This window comes from Rhododendron vialii, chromosome 2a (genome assembly GCF_030253575.1).
Source record: "Rhododendron vialii isolate Sample 1 chromosome 2a, ASM3025357v1".
NCBI classification, from domain to species: Eukaryota; Viridiplantae; Streptophyta; class Magnoliopsida; order Ericales; family Ericaceae; genus Rhododendron; species Rhododendron vialii.
Window position 1 is genome coordinate 35,563,864 of NC_080558.1, and position 18,535 is coordinate 35,582,398.

Below are 18,535 nucleotides of genomic sequence, written 5' to 3' on the forward strand. Positions count from 1 at the left end.
CACATGGTGTGCAAAGTTATTTACAGTTGATTAGAAACATATAAAACGAACATAGAGGAACCACTATAATTTTCAAACTGTTTTAGATTCAAACATCTCAAATAAATGTAAAAAATTAGATTCTTAAGTTCGAAATCTGTCACAGAAATCAATTTCAAACATCTGAAATAAATTGAAAATTTCAAGTTTATATGCCTGAATATGGCACAAGATTTTCAGACTCTAATAATTGAACAGAAAACCTAAAATCAAGTTCTAATATCTGATTGTATCAGTTAGAGATTCAAAAATTACCTTTTCAAGGAGTTGGGTCGGTCGACGGTAGTGATGCCACTGTGGTGGTGCTTGCTGATGTGTGGCGGTGGTGGTTTGACAATGGAGACAACAGAGGTAGTGAGGGAGAAGAACGGGGAGAAGGGGGAAGGGAAGTGGTGGTGTTTTAGGTGGGTTTCAGAATTGGAGCAGAGGGTTTTCAAGTGGGTTTTTCAGAAAACAGAGAAAGGCCGAGAGGGGAATGGAGGGTTTTCAAAAAATTTTGGTCGATGGATTGGGGAGGAATAATTTTGGAAGTTCATGCCTATTTTTGGGTTGTATGGTAATAAATTTTTATAAAATTTATGGTTTAAGTTAGTAAAGTGTTAGGTGCAGTAAATTCGCACTTGTATTTATAAACTCCTTTAATTTGTTGCCGTTGGGCTCCAAAGCCACGCACATCTCCTCTCCATCTCTGTGTCTCTCTCTCTCTCTTTCTCACAAACCCGTTCAACCCCCAAAACCAATTCCACTCTCTCTCTCTCTCTCTCTCATTCCAGTCTAAACAGACAAAACTGATCTCTCTCTCTCTCTCTCAAATCCTTTCAACCCCCAAAACCAGTTTGTGATTTCAGTAGAAGCCCCGTTCGCGATTTCACAAAACCCAGTTTACGAAATCACAAAACCCAGTTTGCGATTTCCCCCCAGAAATCGACAAATAAATTTCAGTCCAAAACCCAGCTGCTCCGGCGGGGGGAATGTTCAGGCCGGATCGATTTCCATCCAAATTCAGTCCAGATTGATTAGGGTTCAGTCAGATCGATTTCAATCCAAATTCAGTCCAGATTGATTAGGGTTCATTCAGAGATCGATTTCAGTACCCAGTCGATATCAGTCCTGATCTGTTCCGGCTCCGGCAAATGGCTCTGTCGAGGGTAACTTCTGGTTGACCTCTCTCTCAAACACACACACACTACACACGCACATATCTTTCGCCAGGAAGAAAAGGGAGTGAGGGATGGGTTTGGTTGTTGCTTTTGGTGATGTGGCAAAAATGGCTGCACAAATGGCCCAGCCATTTTTTGGCTGCAGAAAGGGCCACCCATTGGGGCAGGGTTTTTCACAAATATGGCCATTTTTTGGGAATGGCTTGAGCCATTTTCATACCATTGGACTTGCTAGACAAATGGTGCATTGCCATTTTTTAGGAATGGCTTGAGCTGTGTCATCGGACTTGCTCTTAAAGGCAACGGGTACACAGATGGGCTACACCCTTCTTATGGCATGGAGATCCTCCGTAACTATAGTTTGTCTCGATCTCCGGGTCCGTTTCCTTTAACTCAGCCACATGTTCATGTTAAATACTAGTGGTGAAACTCCTTCACCCCCTCCCCGCTTCCTTTTACTATCTGGCGAATCGATGTTAAATCAGAATTTAGAACCACCCAAAATCTTCAATCGAACAAAGCTGCAACAATGGACACAGGTACCTCTGTATGTGTGTGTTCGTCTCTCTCTCTCTCTCTCTCTCTGTTAGTGTGTTTTCCGTGGTTGAATTATATGCATATCCAATCCACAAACCAGGATTTTGTTCATTCAATGCTTACGGTAGATTATGGGTGCCTTCATTTTCAGGGGCGGCTCCACTTATGTTTTAGGAAAAAGGTAGTTGTGTGGGCTGATGGTTTCCTTGGGTATTCTGTCTCGGGCCCCTGGGTTCAAAAACTACACAAAAATTGCATATTCTGTCTCAGGCCACCCCTGCAGCCCTGCTTACACATCTGAATGGGTGAGCAAATTAGGAAAAGGTAGTTGTTTAGGCTGATGGTTTCCTTCTGTAGTTTATATTTACAGATGCTTGACTTGGGTCACCTGGGTTTTAGTCTGGACAAGGCAATGTTGTTTTGGGGTCATTATCATTTTGTAGGGGTTATCCGTTGGAGGTACTTTGATACTATTCCTTGGGTAGTAACTCACCCTTGAACTGGATTACAAGGGAGAGGGTGTGGAGGAGCTTATATATCCATGCCAAGCGCATAGCCGATGTCAGACATCAGGATTGTAACTTACCACCCCAGTCCTTAGCGGGGATATATGGCAGTCCACCTCCAACCTATTTTAGCCCTTACCCTTTTGTTGGCTTCACTAACCTATTGGCATCAAGTACGTTTAAGTCTTATTAATCAAGCTATAGGCCGACTGTTTCTTTTTAAGCAAGTCCATGAATGAAGAAAGGCAATGAATGATTATTGTCGACAATATTTGTGTGATGCAAAATTGGATGGTTCTCTCGAACTAACCCAATAGTCTGTTGTTTTTCTTAAAAGTTGGACATAGCTAAAGCAGTTAGTAGTCCACCCGTACAGAAGTAATGCCATTCTTTTCAGGTGCACTTCTGATCCAAATCGATTCTCATATCCAAATCAACCAAACAAAACTCAATCTTAGTAAACCTGGAGTATGATATATCTACTGTACTTCTACGTTACATGGATCCTTCAAAATATATAAAGTACCTGTGTCGGACACTTGACATTCAGATAAGGATATATCTTCCATATCTGCATCTTTATTTTGACAATAACTTCTCAGATATATATTTTCTAACTCAAATTTCTCACAAGCCGTGCATAGAACTCCTGTAATATGCATGAAAAAAAAACTAGTACATTCCATGTCAGCTAGAAAATAGAAATTATATTGAGGTATATGAACCGGATAGTTAGACACATACCCGCACCTGACATCTATACTCGAGTCCAAGTAACGTAGATGAACCCCAGGAATCTGTAGAAATGTGTTCTTTTAGTTTTCTGATACCTCTTTATTGCTGCATATTTCAATATGCAGGTATGCCTATTGAACATTGAATCGGTTTAACAGATGGCAGAGGGCACAACGAACAAACTGGCAAGTGTTTTCATGTCAATACTAGCACTATTGGAAAAATGTTCAGAGCATGACCTTATTTCTCCTGCCTGCTGTTTATGTTTGGTTCCTCTATTTTTTTTTTCACTTTGTACTTGTATATCTGTGCCTCCTTATGTTTGTGTAGGTTCACTCATTTGATGTGACAAATGATGTCAAGAAATCCTTATTTGACTTGGGAGCCTTTGTTGGGGATTTAAGTGTTGAGGAGGACACAAACAAGTATGATTCTTCCCCACATCAATGCATGCATGGAATTAAGGGTTTTGTTCTTTGGCCACTATGAATCTGGAGTAAGAAGTATTAGTTTGTAGTATAAATTCTGGTGAAGAGAAGGTATTCTTTTCACCTCCTTTGCAAAGATTAGCCAATTTGTCCGGATTATGGACATGATGTCTGGTAGACCAGATCATGTATGCTATTGAAGATTGCACTTGAAGGCGTATGGATATAGATTCATAATGCAAGATAATAAGAACTTAACCATTCACCTCTGTGTAAGTTTTTGATTTTCTATAATATATTTGAGAATCATGTAGTTTGATTCCAGTATCTTGAGTTCAGGAAGAGGGTTTTACATTTCTAAAATACAATTCCCTACGTCCCAAATTGCTTGCCCCTTTTGGGGAAGCTAAGTATTAAGGGGACAAGCAATGATTGCATCAAATTCAAATTATGAGGCATAACTTTCCTGCATTGCCCTTGTATTCTATCTTTTTAACACAATGATAACTACATTTTAGGGACAATTTTGGAAAACTAAAAGCTTTTGAGTTCAACATTTTAAAAGGACTAACATTTTGGGACATCGAAAAAGGAAAGAAGGACCGGCAATTTGGGACGGAGGGAGTATTTGAAAACTGAGTAATTTAGCTTCACCTTTACCTAGTTTAGTTTCACCTATCACTAGTTAGATTAACTTCACCTAATTTTGAAGGTTAAGGAACTAGAACATGATGAGTAACTCTTATTGTGGAATATTGCAAGATTTTCGGTTTTTTTTTGTTCAGTTTTCTTCTTTCCCTTTCCTCTCTTTTCTGCCCTTCTCACTTCATTTCCTTCTTTCTTTCTTTTTTTCCCTTGTTGGGAGAGTTAACATTTTTTCATATTACAGTTCCTCCAAGTGCACCACAACTAACTGTCCATGGAATTACTAAATGATTCTTTTTTTGGACTGATAGGAGATAAAATTAAATTCCATATTATATGGTTCTTTTGGGATCCTCCTTTGGTGAGATTACCCACATTTTCAACCCTCTTGTAATTTGCTGGAGCACAGGCAGAAATTTATACTTCTGATCAAACAAGTAGTTTGTAGAGACAATGAGTTTTCAAGAACTGTTCGGTGTTTGTCACAAGGACAGATTGGGAAGCTTCACTCTTTCATTTTTGAACACCCTTCTTTAATTTTATCGAATGATTTTACTAACTATATTCCGGGAGCACTTTTCAGATCATGAGATATTAACTTCAATGCATTTTCTGATTGACGAATTGCTTCTACAGCAAAGAAGTTTTTTTGTAACTTAATATAAAAATGAATAAACATTAAATATGACAAATTAGGATAGCAAAACCCAAATAACATGATCATATGAAAATTTAAATTAGCAGCAACTAATTATATATTATGAAGTGAGCATCAAGGGCGATGTCGTCTGTGGCCCAACTTTTAAAAAATATGTTACGACCTTTTCATGAGCCCCTCATGTCCCCAGCATGTCCTTAATGTGTCTTAGCGCGTCCCCAACATGCCGGACTGCAAAAAATTGAAAGAAATCAGACACTTTAAGCATGTCCGATGCTTTTTGAAGTGTGTTGTGTTATGTCCTCATCTGACGTGTTAGACAAGGATCAGGTAGATGCGTTTGTTGTTCTTAGCTTATGATGATTAGTAGACATCTTCCTCAGTAAAACAATATTTGGGGGCATTTCATTTGTCTTCCTCTGAACATATTCTCTTAAATCATTGCAAGGTGGAGATGTTCCAATATGGTTCTAGGATTATTCATCACTTTCAAGACTTCAAATTTGATAGCTTTAAGGACCGTTTTCTCTCGTCATACTTTTCCATGCTTCTGTGACATTTATTTGTTTAGATATTTAGGTAATTCTTTCGGTGGTATATGAATTTCTCTTGTTCTGGCAAATTTTGTGTTATTATGGAACTATGCGGAACTCAACATTTGATAGAACTTCGTTCTAATCATTCTAGAAAGAAGACAAACGTGAATTTAAGGTTGGGGAAATAATATGGCATAGAGTAGTGTTCTTTGTCTTAACACGTTAAGAAATTCACCAATCACTACAATCTTAAGACTGACTGATGACTTAAAGGAAGCAACTGAACTGCTCTAATGATCGAAGTGCTTGTGAAGCGAAGTCCCAGATCGCCTGGGTACCAAAGTAATATGAAGTGTATAAGTGTGAGGGCACCCTCACTTCAATTGCTAGCTTTTGGGGTTGAGTTCTACACAAGACCATATAACAGTGCTATTTGTCAATTTCTTTGTGGATAGCGGGCAGTCAGGTCAAATGTGGTAAACTGCAGTCCAGTCAACTCAAGTCAATTTGGAATTTCCTTTAAAAAAAAGAAGTCAATTTGCATTTGGTGATGCAGAACTGATTCAAGATCCTTTTTAGTTTGCTATAACCTCTTATTTATTTGGTTGTGGCTTCAATTTCGCTACACCAAAGATATCTTACATAGAAAAGGGAACTGAAGTTTGGAAAGGTAGAAAATTGGCTTGAGTGGGATAAAGTCACAAAATTTTGCTTAGTGCACAAAGCCTTGCTGTTGTTACTTTTGATTTGATTTCTGATGAGGGGAAATCATTTGCTTTGGCTTGATTTCCATCTCATGAATATATGCTGCTTATCTTGTGTAGCATCCATCTATGTTTTCTTTTACGGACATAATTGTGTCATCATTCCTAATTACTATATTGTGCTACATCTGCGGGTTCATTTTTTTTCTTTTCAATTTTCACCATGGCATCCTGAATTGATATCTGGCTGTATTCTTTTAGTGATGATATTTCACTTGAAGGACTAGAGCAAGAGCTAGACGAATGTAAAGATGATGATGTAAGTGGAGTACAGTTTTCTTTCCTAGTTGCTGTTATGTGATTATCTTGTTGATGCTTCTTCAGGTTGTGGGTTCCTGTAATTAAGTAGAAGCCCCTTTTGCTAAACATAAAATTTATTTATTCAGTTCCAAACAATTCAGAAAGTTTTCTTAGTATAATATACAAGTTACCTTTTTATTTATTTTTGCCTTATTAGAACTTTAAGGTAGCCGGTTTCAGTCCTGCATGACACCTGGTTGGGTAGGTTATGTGATTCACCATTCTAAGCTTATTTTTGTTAAATTTGATCGTAGAGCAACTGCCTTCTCTTCAAAGAAGCTTTCTCGCTAGAGTAGACTGTAGTCTAACTTATAGATTCAAGAATTCGGCTATGGTTGTTTTACTCACGTCAATGGCAACTACCAACCATACCGATATGCGTTCTGCTTTTCTGTCAAAAGGGTCAAGTGAGCCCCTTTTATGCTGTGTAAGCCCTGCGGTGGCCCTTGTTAAGCATTCTTTGCTCAATACCCTTTACTGCTTTCTCCCGCTTATGAAAGTCCTTACAGAACAATTAGGCTATGTTTGTTGCACAGGAATGGAATACAGTGAGAATGGAATTAGTAGTGGGAATGCAATGGAATGGTTGCCAAAATGGAATTATGCAGGAATTGAATGACCATACCCATTCCCATGTTGGTATGTTAAGCTAATGGATCGGAATAAAGTAGAAACTTTTCACCATCTATCCATCTCGCCGATTAGTGGTAAGTTTTACCCAAGTCACTGAATCTATCCTCAATGTGCCTGACTGCTTGTGGCCTTGTGTGATACACTAGATGTTAGATATCAATAACTAATATGTTTTACCTTTCAATTCTTAGGTCTTTTTTTTTTTTTTTTTGGGGGGGGGGGGGGGGGGGGGGGGGGGGGGGGGGTAATTTAAGATTTTATTGCGCCAAAACAGATTACACAATCACTGGGGCTTACCCCTGCGAAAACAAGACATGGACTATGGAGGCTAGATAGCTCCAGAAAACTACAAATATAGGGACATACATACCCCTATCAGAACCAATACAAAACCTGCAGTAGCAAGAAAAGTATGAAGCTATGCCAGCATTTACACCAAAACTACAAACAAAGGGGCAAGAACAATACATCAAATCAGCCTCCACATTAGGAGCCATCAAAATTTTTAAGGGAGACATTCCACTTTAGGCAGAGCTGCTGATTAGTAGAAGATTTCACAACCCCTCTCCAAGAACTAATACAGCTCCTCAAGTTAGACATTATCCTTTGCACCACTTCTTCAGTTGCTTCTGCTTTGTGATGAAAAATGCGAGCATTTCTTTCCTTCCAGAGATAGTATACTGTGGCAGCGAATGACAACTTACAAATAGATTGAAGCATACCTCTGCCTTTCACATGCTGGCAGATCCAGTCCAATTCTCTCAACAAACCATCAGGCCTCTTAGAGACGTTATTTTTCCCCTGTAACTGTTCCCACACTTGGGAGGAGAAAGGACAACAAAAAAATAGTTTTGAATGAATTTCATGCCCTCCAGAACAGAGCACACAACTGATAGAAAACAGAGAAACAGAGATGGAAAATACTGATATTATTTCTGAATGAATTACAATGAGGTGAGTACATCTTTAAATAGAGTAAAGCTATGCCTAAGAAAGGAAGATTACAAGATTTGATTACGATATGATTACCCTATGATTACGATATGATTACCCTATGATTACGCTATGATATGATTACGATATGATTACCCTATGATTATGCTATGATTTGATTACGATACATGTCCTAAAATAGCATATTACAAGAAGATACAGAATATATATTCTAGATACAGAATATATATTCACACCCCCCCTCAAACTCAAGGTGCGAGGGCAGAGAGCATCGAGAGTTTGTCAAGGAGAAAACGGAAATGAGCAGCGGTATGGGTCTTTGTGAAGAAATCAGCCAGCTGCAATGTGGAGGAGACGAAGGGTAAAGCAATGGTGCCAGACTGAAGATGCTGACGTATGAAATGACAATCAATCTCAATGTGCTTCGTGCGCTCATGGAAGACCGAGTTGTGGGCAAGCTGAATAGCACTCTTATTGTCGCAGTAAAGAGGCGTAGGAGTAGTAACAGAGACCCCCATATCGGAAATAAGCCAGCGAAGCCAGACGATTTCAGAGGTAGCATGGGCCATGGCACGATATTCAGCTTCCGCGGTGGAGCGAGCAACAACAGATTGCTTTTTGCTTTTCCAAGAGATAAGAGAATCGCCTAGAAAAACACAGAGGCCAGAGGTAGATTTGCGGTCATTGACATCACCTGCCCAGTCAGCATCAGCATAAGCATGGAGGGTTAAGCTTGATGTAGAAGAAATCAGAAGGCACTGATGAAGGGTACCACGAAGATAACGGAGAATACGTAAGAGGGCAGCCCAATGCGTAGTCCGGGGGGCAGAGACAAACTGACTAACAATGTGAACTGCATAAGAAATATCTGGCCGAGTAACAGTAAGATAAACTAAGCAGCCCACCAATTCGCGATATTTCGTAGGATCCTCAAGGGGGACACCATCAGAGGCAGAGAACTTGGCATGGAGTTCAAGGGGAGTATCAACAGTCTTCGTATCCGTGAGACGAGCACGGTGAAGAATATCAGTAACATACTTGGACTGTCCCAAAAGATACCCCTGAGGAGAGGAAGCAACTTCAATACCAAGGAAATAACGTAGCGGGCCCAAGTCTTTCATTTCGAACTCACGGAAGAGATGACTTTTGACTTCAGCAATAGCAGTAGAATCAGAACCAGTGATGATCATGTCATCAACATAAAGTAAGAGAAGTACCAGGCCATGAGAGGTGCGACGGAGAAATAGAGCAGAGTCATGCATGCTGGGCGTGAAGCCAATCTGAAGAACAACATCCTGGAAGCGTGAATACCAAGCGCGAGGGGACTGTTTCAAGCCATAGAGAGCACGACGCAAGCGACAAACCATACCGGAAGGATGAGAGAAGCCAGGACGAGGCCGCATATAAACCTCTTCAGAGAGATTGCCATTGAGAAAAGCATTCTTTACATCCAACTGAGAAAGAGGCCACTGGTGCACTGCGGCCACTGAGATCAAGGTGCGAACAGTGGTCATTTTGGCAACGGGGGCAAAAGTTTCCTCATAATCAATCCCATACTCCTGAGAAAACCCTTTAGCAACTAAGTGGGCTTTTTACCGTTCTAAAGAACCATCAGAATGAGTCTTAACCTTGTAGACCCATTTGCAACCGATTAGATTCTTACCATCCGGAAGTGAAACCAACTCCCAAGTTTGATTGTGAGCAAGAGCAGTAAGTTCAGCTTGCATGGCATCCATCCAATTGGGATCATTGCAAGCTTCTTTATAGGACCTAGGCTCAAAATAAGTGTGAATGCGGGAAAGGAATGATTGATAAGAGGATGAGAAACAAGTATTAGTAAAGCCATATTTTACCGGTGGTTGACGATTGTCGCGGACGGGATACCGGCGGGCAGGCGGATTAGGATCCGCAGAGGCAGATTGGGGAGCAGCTGTAGAAGTTGGACGACGGGTGTAGACCTGGGTGATCGGAGCACGACGAGGTGATGCTAAGGGGGCTGTAGAAATATCAGATACCTGAAGAGTGGAGGTGTACTCTTCGGGAGGCACATCCAGATCCATAGGAAATGGGTCAATATGGATCAAGTCTTCTTTGGCTACTGGAGCAGTGCGAGGTGGAAGAGTAAAATAGGGAAGACGCTCTAAGAAGACAATGTGCCTTGAAACATAAAGCTTTTTGGTCACAGGATCATAACACCGATACCCTTTTTGATTAATGCCATACCCTAAAAAAACACCTAAGACACAGCGGGTGCTGAGCTTAGTGTGGTCTTTCTTGGGGAGGAGAACAAAACAGGTAGAACCGAACACTCGAAGAAGAAAGTAGTTAGGAACCTGACCATAAAGGCGCTCATAAGGAGAGCTACCAGAAAGAAGTGGGGTGGGCATCCGATTCAGGAGATAGGCTGCAGTGAGAACAGCTTCTCCCCAGTAACAGGACGGGACGGAGGAAGATAGGAGTAGAGACCGAGCAGTATTAAGAAGGTGACGATGTTTTCTTTCAGCTCTACCATTTTGGGCAGGAGTGTCAGTGCAAGACGATTGGTGGATAGTCCCAAGCGAATCTAGGAATTTATGAAACTCTGAAAGTGAATATTCCCCACCCAAGTCAGACCGAAGAATTTTAACCGATGTAGAAAACTGATTTTGAACCATGGCATGGAAATTCTTATAAATCGTAAAGAACTCAGATTTGTGTGTCATTAAGTAAACCCAAGTATACCGACTAAAATCATCCACAAAAGAGACATAATAGACAAAACCACCTTTAGTAGCAACCGGAGAAGGGCCCCATAAATCAGTGTGAACAAGCTAAAAAGGCGAAGTAGAAATAGAGGTACTTTTATTAAAAGGTAAAGCTGACATTTTTGCAAACTTACAACCACTGCATTCTGAAATATTACTGACTGAAATATGACCCAAATGACCTGACTTAACTAAAAGTTTTAGACGTTCACTAGACAGATGTCCTAATCTAGAATGCCAAAGATAAAATGGAGATGACTTATGATCTAAACAAAAAGATGACGCAGCAGTGGAAGAAGGTTTTATTGGGAGATCCAAGTGCTCCAAAAGATAGAGATCACCAACTCTACGGCCTGCCCCAATCTGCTTCTTGGAATCCCGATCCTGCACAACACAACCAGAGGAAGATAAAACAACATCAAAACCAGAGTCGGATAATTGGCTGATTGAAAGTAGGCTCAAAGACAACTGAGGAACATAAAAGACATTAGGAATAGATAGTGAAGGTGCAGTAGAAGATAGAATGGAGCCAATAGAAGCAACATGCATGGGAGAACCATTGGCTGTGGCAATACTAATAGGAAAAGCAGGTGGCACACAATTACTAAGAAGAGACATATCAGGAGTCATATGATGAGAAGAGCCAGAATCAAAGATCCAAGTGGTGGGTTGGATACCTGAGGTGGGAGAACCACGCAAACCTGAGTGAGTGGTAGTCATGGCAGAAGCTTGGGGGGAACCCCCTCGAATGGCTTCCATGTAAGCCTGAAACTGTTGAAATTGCTCATAATCAAACTCTGGAGGTGCACTACTGGAGGCCGGTGCTGCCAAGGCTGCAGGAGGGCGAGAATGCTGTTGTGGTGCCCGAGACTGATGCGGGGCATGAGGACCAGTTGACTGAGTAACATTTCGTCCCTTTGGCTTGGGACGGTTAGGGCATTGATGCTTCCAATGACCCTTCTGATGGCAATAGTTACACTCATCTTCAGGAATTTGAGGCCTTGGCTTGGCCGCAAATTGGACAGGATGAGATGCTGGAGTGGGCGAGTGATGTGTCGGATATTGGCCAGATGGAGCAAATGGAGCAGCAAAGACAGACTGTGAGGGAGGTGCAAGATTAGCCACTTTGAACTGCGTTTCCTCAGCGATAAGCTCATGAACAACACCATCTACTGAGGGCAATGGAGACCGATGCAAGATAGCCCCACGAAGAGGCTCAAACTGAGGCCGAAGGGCCATGAGAAACTGAACAAGTCGTAGTTCCTCACGAAATCTGACATAACTATCAAGTAGCTGCAAATCTGAAGGTTCCATGAGAGCTAACTGATCCCAATAAGTAGTCATTTCGTTATAAAATTCTTGAATCGATTTATTGTTTTGGGTGGTGTTTCGGATGGACATTTCAATCGATTTATTGTTTTGGGTGGTGTTTCGGATGGACATTTCAAGCTCATATCGTTTAGCAAAATTTGATTCAAGATACAGAGCTTGTAGATAATCCCAAACTTTCTTTGCTGTGTTATATTTCGAAAAATTCATGCCAATACTTGGTTCTACGGAGTTGTGAAACCAAGTCAAAATCTGTGCATTCCCTGTGTTCCATTTTCCCAAGGCAGTGGCATACCCTGGGTCTTTTGGATCAAAAGGAGGTAGCGTAGAACCGTCTACATATCCCCACATTTCTTTACCAACAACAAAATTTTTCATCACATGAGCCCAATAGGAGTAGTTGTTACCGGTCAAACGAACACTAATAGCCTGATTTTTATCGCCAGACATGATGCTAACAGAGAAACGCAGTCAAAAAAGAAAACAGAATACCAAAGTACCAATCTGCCTTAGACTGGTTCGTCGGAGTTGTAACAGAGGTTGCCGGAGCTACTGCAGTGCCTGCAAGTGCTGCTGGAGGTTGTCGGAGTGTGGGTAGGTCACCGGCGGTTGGGGAGGGATGGGTGTCCGCTGCTATGGGTATTTCTTGTGATTTGAGTTGCTGAAAAACAGAGAGATAGGGAACGATAGTAGCTGACAGAGGGAAAGAGATTTGAGGATTGGAAAACAGGTTAGGGTTTCGGAATCGGCTTTGATACCATGATAGAAAATAGAGAAACAGAGACGGAAAATACTGATATTATTTCTGAATGAATTACAATGAGGTGAGTACATCTTTAAATAGAGTAAAGCTATGCCTAAGAAAGGAAGATTACAAGATTTGATTACGATATGATTACCCTATGATTACGATATGATTACCCTATGATTACGCTATGATATGATTACGATATGATTACCCTATGATTATGCTATGATTTGATTACGATACATGTCCTAAAATAGCATATTACAAGAAGATACAGAATATATATTCTAGATACAGAATATATATTCACAACAACGGCTATTATCAATTATCCCCCAGGTCTGCATTCTATCTTTTCTAGAGAGTTGACCTAAGATAGCTAACCATAGCATAATAGACCACCTAGGTACGGCATGCTGAAACCATACCACATTGTACCATGAGATCTCAGGAGAAGGCCTACCAAAACCTTGCCAAGCAGACTTGACGGTGAACTTCCCAGTGGTAGTTAAACTCCAGAGAACTGAGTCTTCTTGATCTGAGTTTGGTTGTAGGGTGGCAGGTATACCCTCCAGAATTTCACTAGCAGCAGGATTCCTTCTTCTATCCTAGAACCAGGAGTTATATTTCAAATAATAGACCCCACTTTCATGGACACAGATCTGAGTAGGTTTTGATCCAACCTATCCCCAAACCATGACTTTAAAGGCCCAAAGGGGTGCCAATTGTCTCGCCACAAGAAGTTGCTTAGACCATTCCCCACTACGTGCTTAATCCAAGATTGAACCCTGAGATTGAAAATCTTGTGAATTGTTGATGAAGCATTTGCGAATTGATCCAATCTTAGTTCTTTTGTCCTTACTGTAGTTTTTATTTGTAGAAGACCCACCAGACCGGGAAAAAAAATTACTATGGAAAGTTGAAGTATAGTAAGTGAAGGTGGGATATTAATGAATTATGAAGACCATCTTTCTCTTAAAGAAAAATGGAAAGAGGATTATTTACCCTATAATCATGAAACATAGTAAGAAGAGTTGGGGAATATGAGGTCTAGTATTTATGTATAGAACTTTTGTTTAATAACTTTTTGAGAAATGACCAAGCCATGCGAAGAGGATAGATGAACGCTTTGAGGTGTGACATTAACTTAGTTGGAGATGAAGTACTCTTTAATTTGCCGTACTTTTTTTTACATTGGAGATAAATATTAGAATTATGCATATTAATAAATAACGTACCCCAGCAGTATCCTCAGCGTTTTATCCTAGGTTTTCCTGTATTACCATACCTGTACCGCACCGTACCCATATGTTGTACCCGCACCGTGCTTCATAGGTTGAAAACTATGACTAGTGGACAAAGTGGTTTATGCGCTGAAGATGTTTGGAAGTGTTGTGGTAGCATCTGACTTAAACTTAGGCCCTTGAAAACTTTTCAAGATCTCACATTATATACTTATTTAATTATACCACAATGCTCCCTTAAGTCTAAATTTGACATGCTATTTGGTACTAACCTTATGTGTTAGATTGCTTGATATTCAATTATTCATTGCTGAGCTCATTTACTGACAGCTTAAACTTTTGGGACGATTGGTAACTCAACATGGTACAAACTTTGGTTTGTCGGAGATCTTCATTCAAGTTTTTCTGTATATGTTTGTTGCCAATTTAAATTCCGCTTTACCCCTACGCATTCTGTTTCGTTTTATCTTTGGGTGTTTGCATTCCGTGTGCACAATAGGTTGCACACGAGGGAGGGTGTTAGATAGCATGGTATAATTGTTGGGCCTATTTCCTGACAATTAAGCTTTTGGGACACTTAATTAACGATATAAAGGTTTGTTTTGTTTTATTTCAATTACTTGCCTTACAGGTAGTTCTAAACATACTGTCTGAAGGTACAAAATTACGGGAGTATACAAAGGGCGTCGAAAATAATTTACGGCAGGTTGAATTGGACTCAATTCAGGTTGGCAATTAGATTACTAATTTTTTTTTTTTGGGAATTGATTTTCACACTTCCCTATTTACGACTCACACTCCCTTTTTGTCGTTGATCACTTGAATTTACTATCTTGCCCTTTATTCAATACACTTTTTCACACATTCAAGGACAATATTGTAAGTTCATGTGGATAAAAACAAAAAAGGGAGTGTGGATGGTTAAAAGGGGAGTGAAAATCATTTTCCTTTTTTTAAAATTTTTATGGATGGTTTTATCCTAGAATTTGCCTCGTGTTTCTTATTGTATTTTGTAGTTTTCATATGAGGGAAAACTGTAGATAAACCAGTTTTTGTTTTTAATCACGCTACAATGGTATTTTTGTTACCAAAATGGCTGTAGCTTTGTTATCTGCTGCTTAGCTTTCAGGCAGTTATAGGGAAAAGAGCTTCTTGACCACCTTTCTTCATCAGATACTTGGCCAACTTTCATCACCAGATACTTTGCAAACGTATAATACCCTGCCCATTAACAACTCAATTAACTCTTATTATCATGCCACATTCTTCGAGACTTTCTGTTCTTGAGAATAATATTGGGACCTCTGGTTGCAAGCCATTTTTGTTAAAATACCCCATCTGCTAGATTAGTTTCGTAGTCTGAAAATGGATTGCAACATAGGGTTTCTTTTTTGAATATATTTATTTCGAGACAGTTATTTGGTAAAAATGTATGGGTGAAATGCTCTTTGATATTTTTTTTAAACTTTCAATTCAAGACTGTTATTTGGTAAAAATACTTGGTAATATGCTCTTTGATTTTATTGTGGTTTTACTTTCTTCTTATTGATTAACAGTGTACTAATTAGTACTCTTCTGATTACCTCATAGGATTACATAAATGAAAGTGATAACCTGGTCTCACTTCATGATCAGATTCGTGATTGTGACAACATCTTGTCTCAAATGGAGACACTACTTGGAGGATTTCAGGTACCAGAGCCCATGTTAATGATTACTTAAATAGCGACTGATTCGTTAATACTACTACTGATGATAGACATGCATTTCGAATTGTTGGACTGGATATCAATTACTCCCTCCGTCCCAAATTGGATGTCAATTTTTGATATCCGTGCCAATTTCAATTCCTTATATCTTTCAACAATATGAATCTCAAAAATATGCAACATGGATCTTATTTGATAGTTCTCGATTAGTTCTATTATGCAAAGTTTTCAAACTCATGAAAAATATTATAGATTAAAAGATATAAGTGGCGAAAAATGACACGAGTTTCAAAAATTGTCATCCATTTTGGGACGGAGGGAGTATGTATTTGCCAGTGTATTTATTAAATATTAATAGTCCTGGAAACTGTGAAGCTAGGTACCACATCGCTTGGGTACCAAAGTAATAGGAACTATATAAGCATGAGGGCCTCACTTCAATAGCTGGCTTTTGGGGTTTAATTCTAGACTGTGTAATGGTATCAGAGCTACTATCAAGTATGGGTTGGGTGCGTGTTTGTGGCTTGCACATGGGAGGTGCAGCTGAGTGAGCCGGCTGCGTTTGCGGGGAGGGTATTAAGCATATAGTCCCACATAGCCTGAGTACCAAAGTATCATGAAGTATATAAGCAAGAGGGTGCCCTTGCTTCAATAGCTAGCTTTGGGGTTCAATTCTAACCAAGACCGTGTAACAGAAAAAATTTCCCCGCTTTGTGGCTTCAGTGGGGTGGAATGCTTTCTTTTCTCAATTCTATTGGCCTTCCTCTGTACTGTAGGGGGACCTCCATTGAGACACTGGATATGATGTCTTTCAGGATACAATCCAACGATCATAAGACCTGATATATCTCTGGTTTTCATTCTCTTGTAATGCTGTTTGTAATGATATTTACCCAAAGCGCTCTCTCTCTCTCTAAAAAGAAACCAAAAATCCTAGATCTACTCCAGCAGCCACCACCTGGGGGGGAGGCGCCGCCTCTCCCCTCCTCCCCCCGGGCCTTTCCTCCCCCCTTTCCCTACCCTCTTTTCTCACCCTCATCTCCTTGTGCTGCCATCTTTTTCAGCATCTCTTCTCTGGCTCGCTGCCGCCCGCTAGTCTCCAACTCCTGGGTGGAATCGGTTAGGCTTAACGGTGAGGGTTGGTCTTGGCAGCCGGAGATGGTTGGCTCGCGGATTTCCCACCGTTCATTTCCCTTGGGTATGTTTTGGTTCCGGCTCAACAACAAGTGGAGATCTCACTTCGAGTTTTGGGCATGATCATCATGTGTGGCTTTGGGTGATTTCGGAACGGTAGGTTGCTGCACTGTTTTTCATTTCTCAGAAGGTGGAGCTCTAGGCAAACTGAGGGTTGGTTTTGCAACTTCTCGGTGTCTGCTCTGGGTTCCATCGTTGCTGTGGACGGCGGTGGAGCAGGCTGTTGGTTTCGTCTTCTGGTGGTTGTGTTTATGCTGTCTGGATGGGTTTGCTGGTGGTGGCCGATTGGCTGGTTTAGTCAGCGGCTTGGAGGTGGTGGTGGATGCAGATTTTGATTAGGGTTAAGTTCTGGGCATCTTGGGTTGGGTTGGGCCTTGTTCATACAATTCTTGGCTGGTTTGGGCTTTTATTGTTTATCTGGGCATTTTCAGGCCCTTTGCTCCTTATTTGAGATGTATTTGTTTGATCTGGGCATTCTAAGGTGCTTAGGAGTTCGGGCTTACGCCCTCAGGTGTGGTTGGGCTTGGCCCTCCTCTGGTGTTTGTCCAACCTTCGGTTGGATCCCCGTCCCCTCTCCCCCCCTTGATGTACCCTATCAAGTTTCTTAATAATATTTTGCCGTTTAAAAAAAAATGATATTTACCCATGAATAAAAGTAGCAATCCGCTTCAGAACCCTAAAAACAATCTTTTTCTTTTGTTTCTTCTCATCGTACTACTTTTAAAAATGGAAATGATAATTCATTTTTGTCTGATTAAAAACAAAATGGTTATGCTATTCTTCTCACGAGAAACTACATTTATCAATTTATTCAGATACACAGACGTAGAGTGCATCTACGTAAATAGCTTATATTGCAATGATGAAAATGGATCCGTTGTAGCCAACATCAAGTGATGGAGATGTGAAGCTTAGTTTGGTTTGGCTATGCATTAATAGCTTATCTCCTGTCAGATTTATAAAATACGTGTGATATTACTGCGAATAAAACTTTTTTTATTGCAACCTAGTCGTAATTCTACTTCATTAGAAACGATACTTGAAGGATCAGGAATATTGTTAACCTTCTCTCACTGTTTAAGAATCGTTACATTGCTTTCACTGTTACATGTCAATATCAGATTCTTTGGTAAAGTATGATCGCCCTGCTTGGGTTTCAGTTATGTAAACGTCTCTCGGTTGTGGTTTGGGAAGTTACACTTGCCCCCTGTCTGTGTTTTTCTCTTGACAGGCTTAACAGATTAATGATTACAACAAATTAGTTTTTATTGTGTGTTGCTAAGGCAAGTTATGGACCTATGGTGTTACTCTTCTGTCCTACCTCCCTCACCCAACTTTAAACCACCTTCTCTCTCTGACCAACAGGTACATAACTCTTCCTACATGTTGCAACCATCTTCTTTTCTACCACCACCTCCACCGTCGCAACCCATGGGAAACCATCCATCCTGACCACCCCCAACTCTTATGAGCAAAATCTCCCACCCTCACTACACCACCTGCACTAGGAAGAGACACAACAAAAAATAGGCACAATCAGTAAATGCTCTTTCTGTTTCCCCAAGCTCGTGTCTCACAAACAGAGTGATGCAATAAAGATCAAGGGATAAAGTCTTGCATGGCCATGGATGGCAGAACCAGACATGGTTCCATTGCTAATCTGGACAAAGTG

At 40.5% G+C, this 18,535-nt stretch overlaps 1 protein-coding gene across 12 annotated transcripts in view; it reads left to right on the top strand.

Moving 5' to 3' along the window:
• The first annotated feature begins 698 nt into the window (after window positions 1-698).
• Window positions 699-18,535, top strand: part of LOC131316182 (vacuolar protein sorting-associated protein 52 A) — a 56,634-nt gene continuing 38,797 nt past the window's right edge. For 2 of the 12 annotated variants that reach the window (XM_058345465.1, XM_058345474.1), the window contains exons 1-6: window positions 699-1,187; window positions 3,103-3,162; window positions 3,308-3,402; window positions 6,210-6,267; window positions 14,592-14,687; window positions 15,551-15,652. In XM_058345465.1, the coding sequence (XP_058201448.1) occupies window positions 3,136-3,162; window positions 3,308-3,402; window positions 6,210-6,267; window positions 14,592-14,687; window positions 15,551-15,652 (378 nt within the window). In that variant the 5' untranslated portion in view covers window positions 699-1,187; window positions 3,103-3,135. Of the gene's footprint in view, window positions 1,198-1,220; window positions 1,739-3,102; window positions 3,163-3,307; window positions 3,403-6,209; window positions 6,268-6,844; window positions 7,016-14,591; window positions 14,688-15,550; window positions 15,653-18,535 lie in introns of those variants that run through there. The other 10 variants (XM_058345466.1, XM_058345473.1, XM_058345469.1 and 7 more) reach the window with 10 other exon arrangements.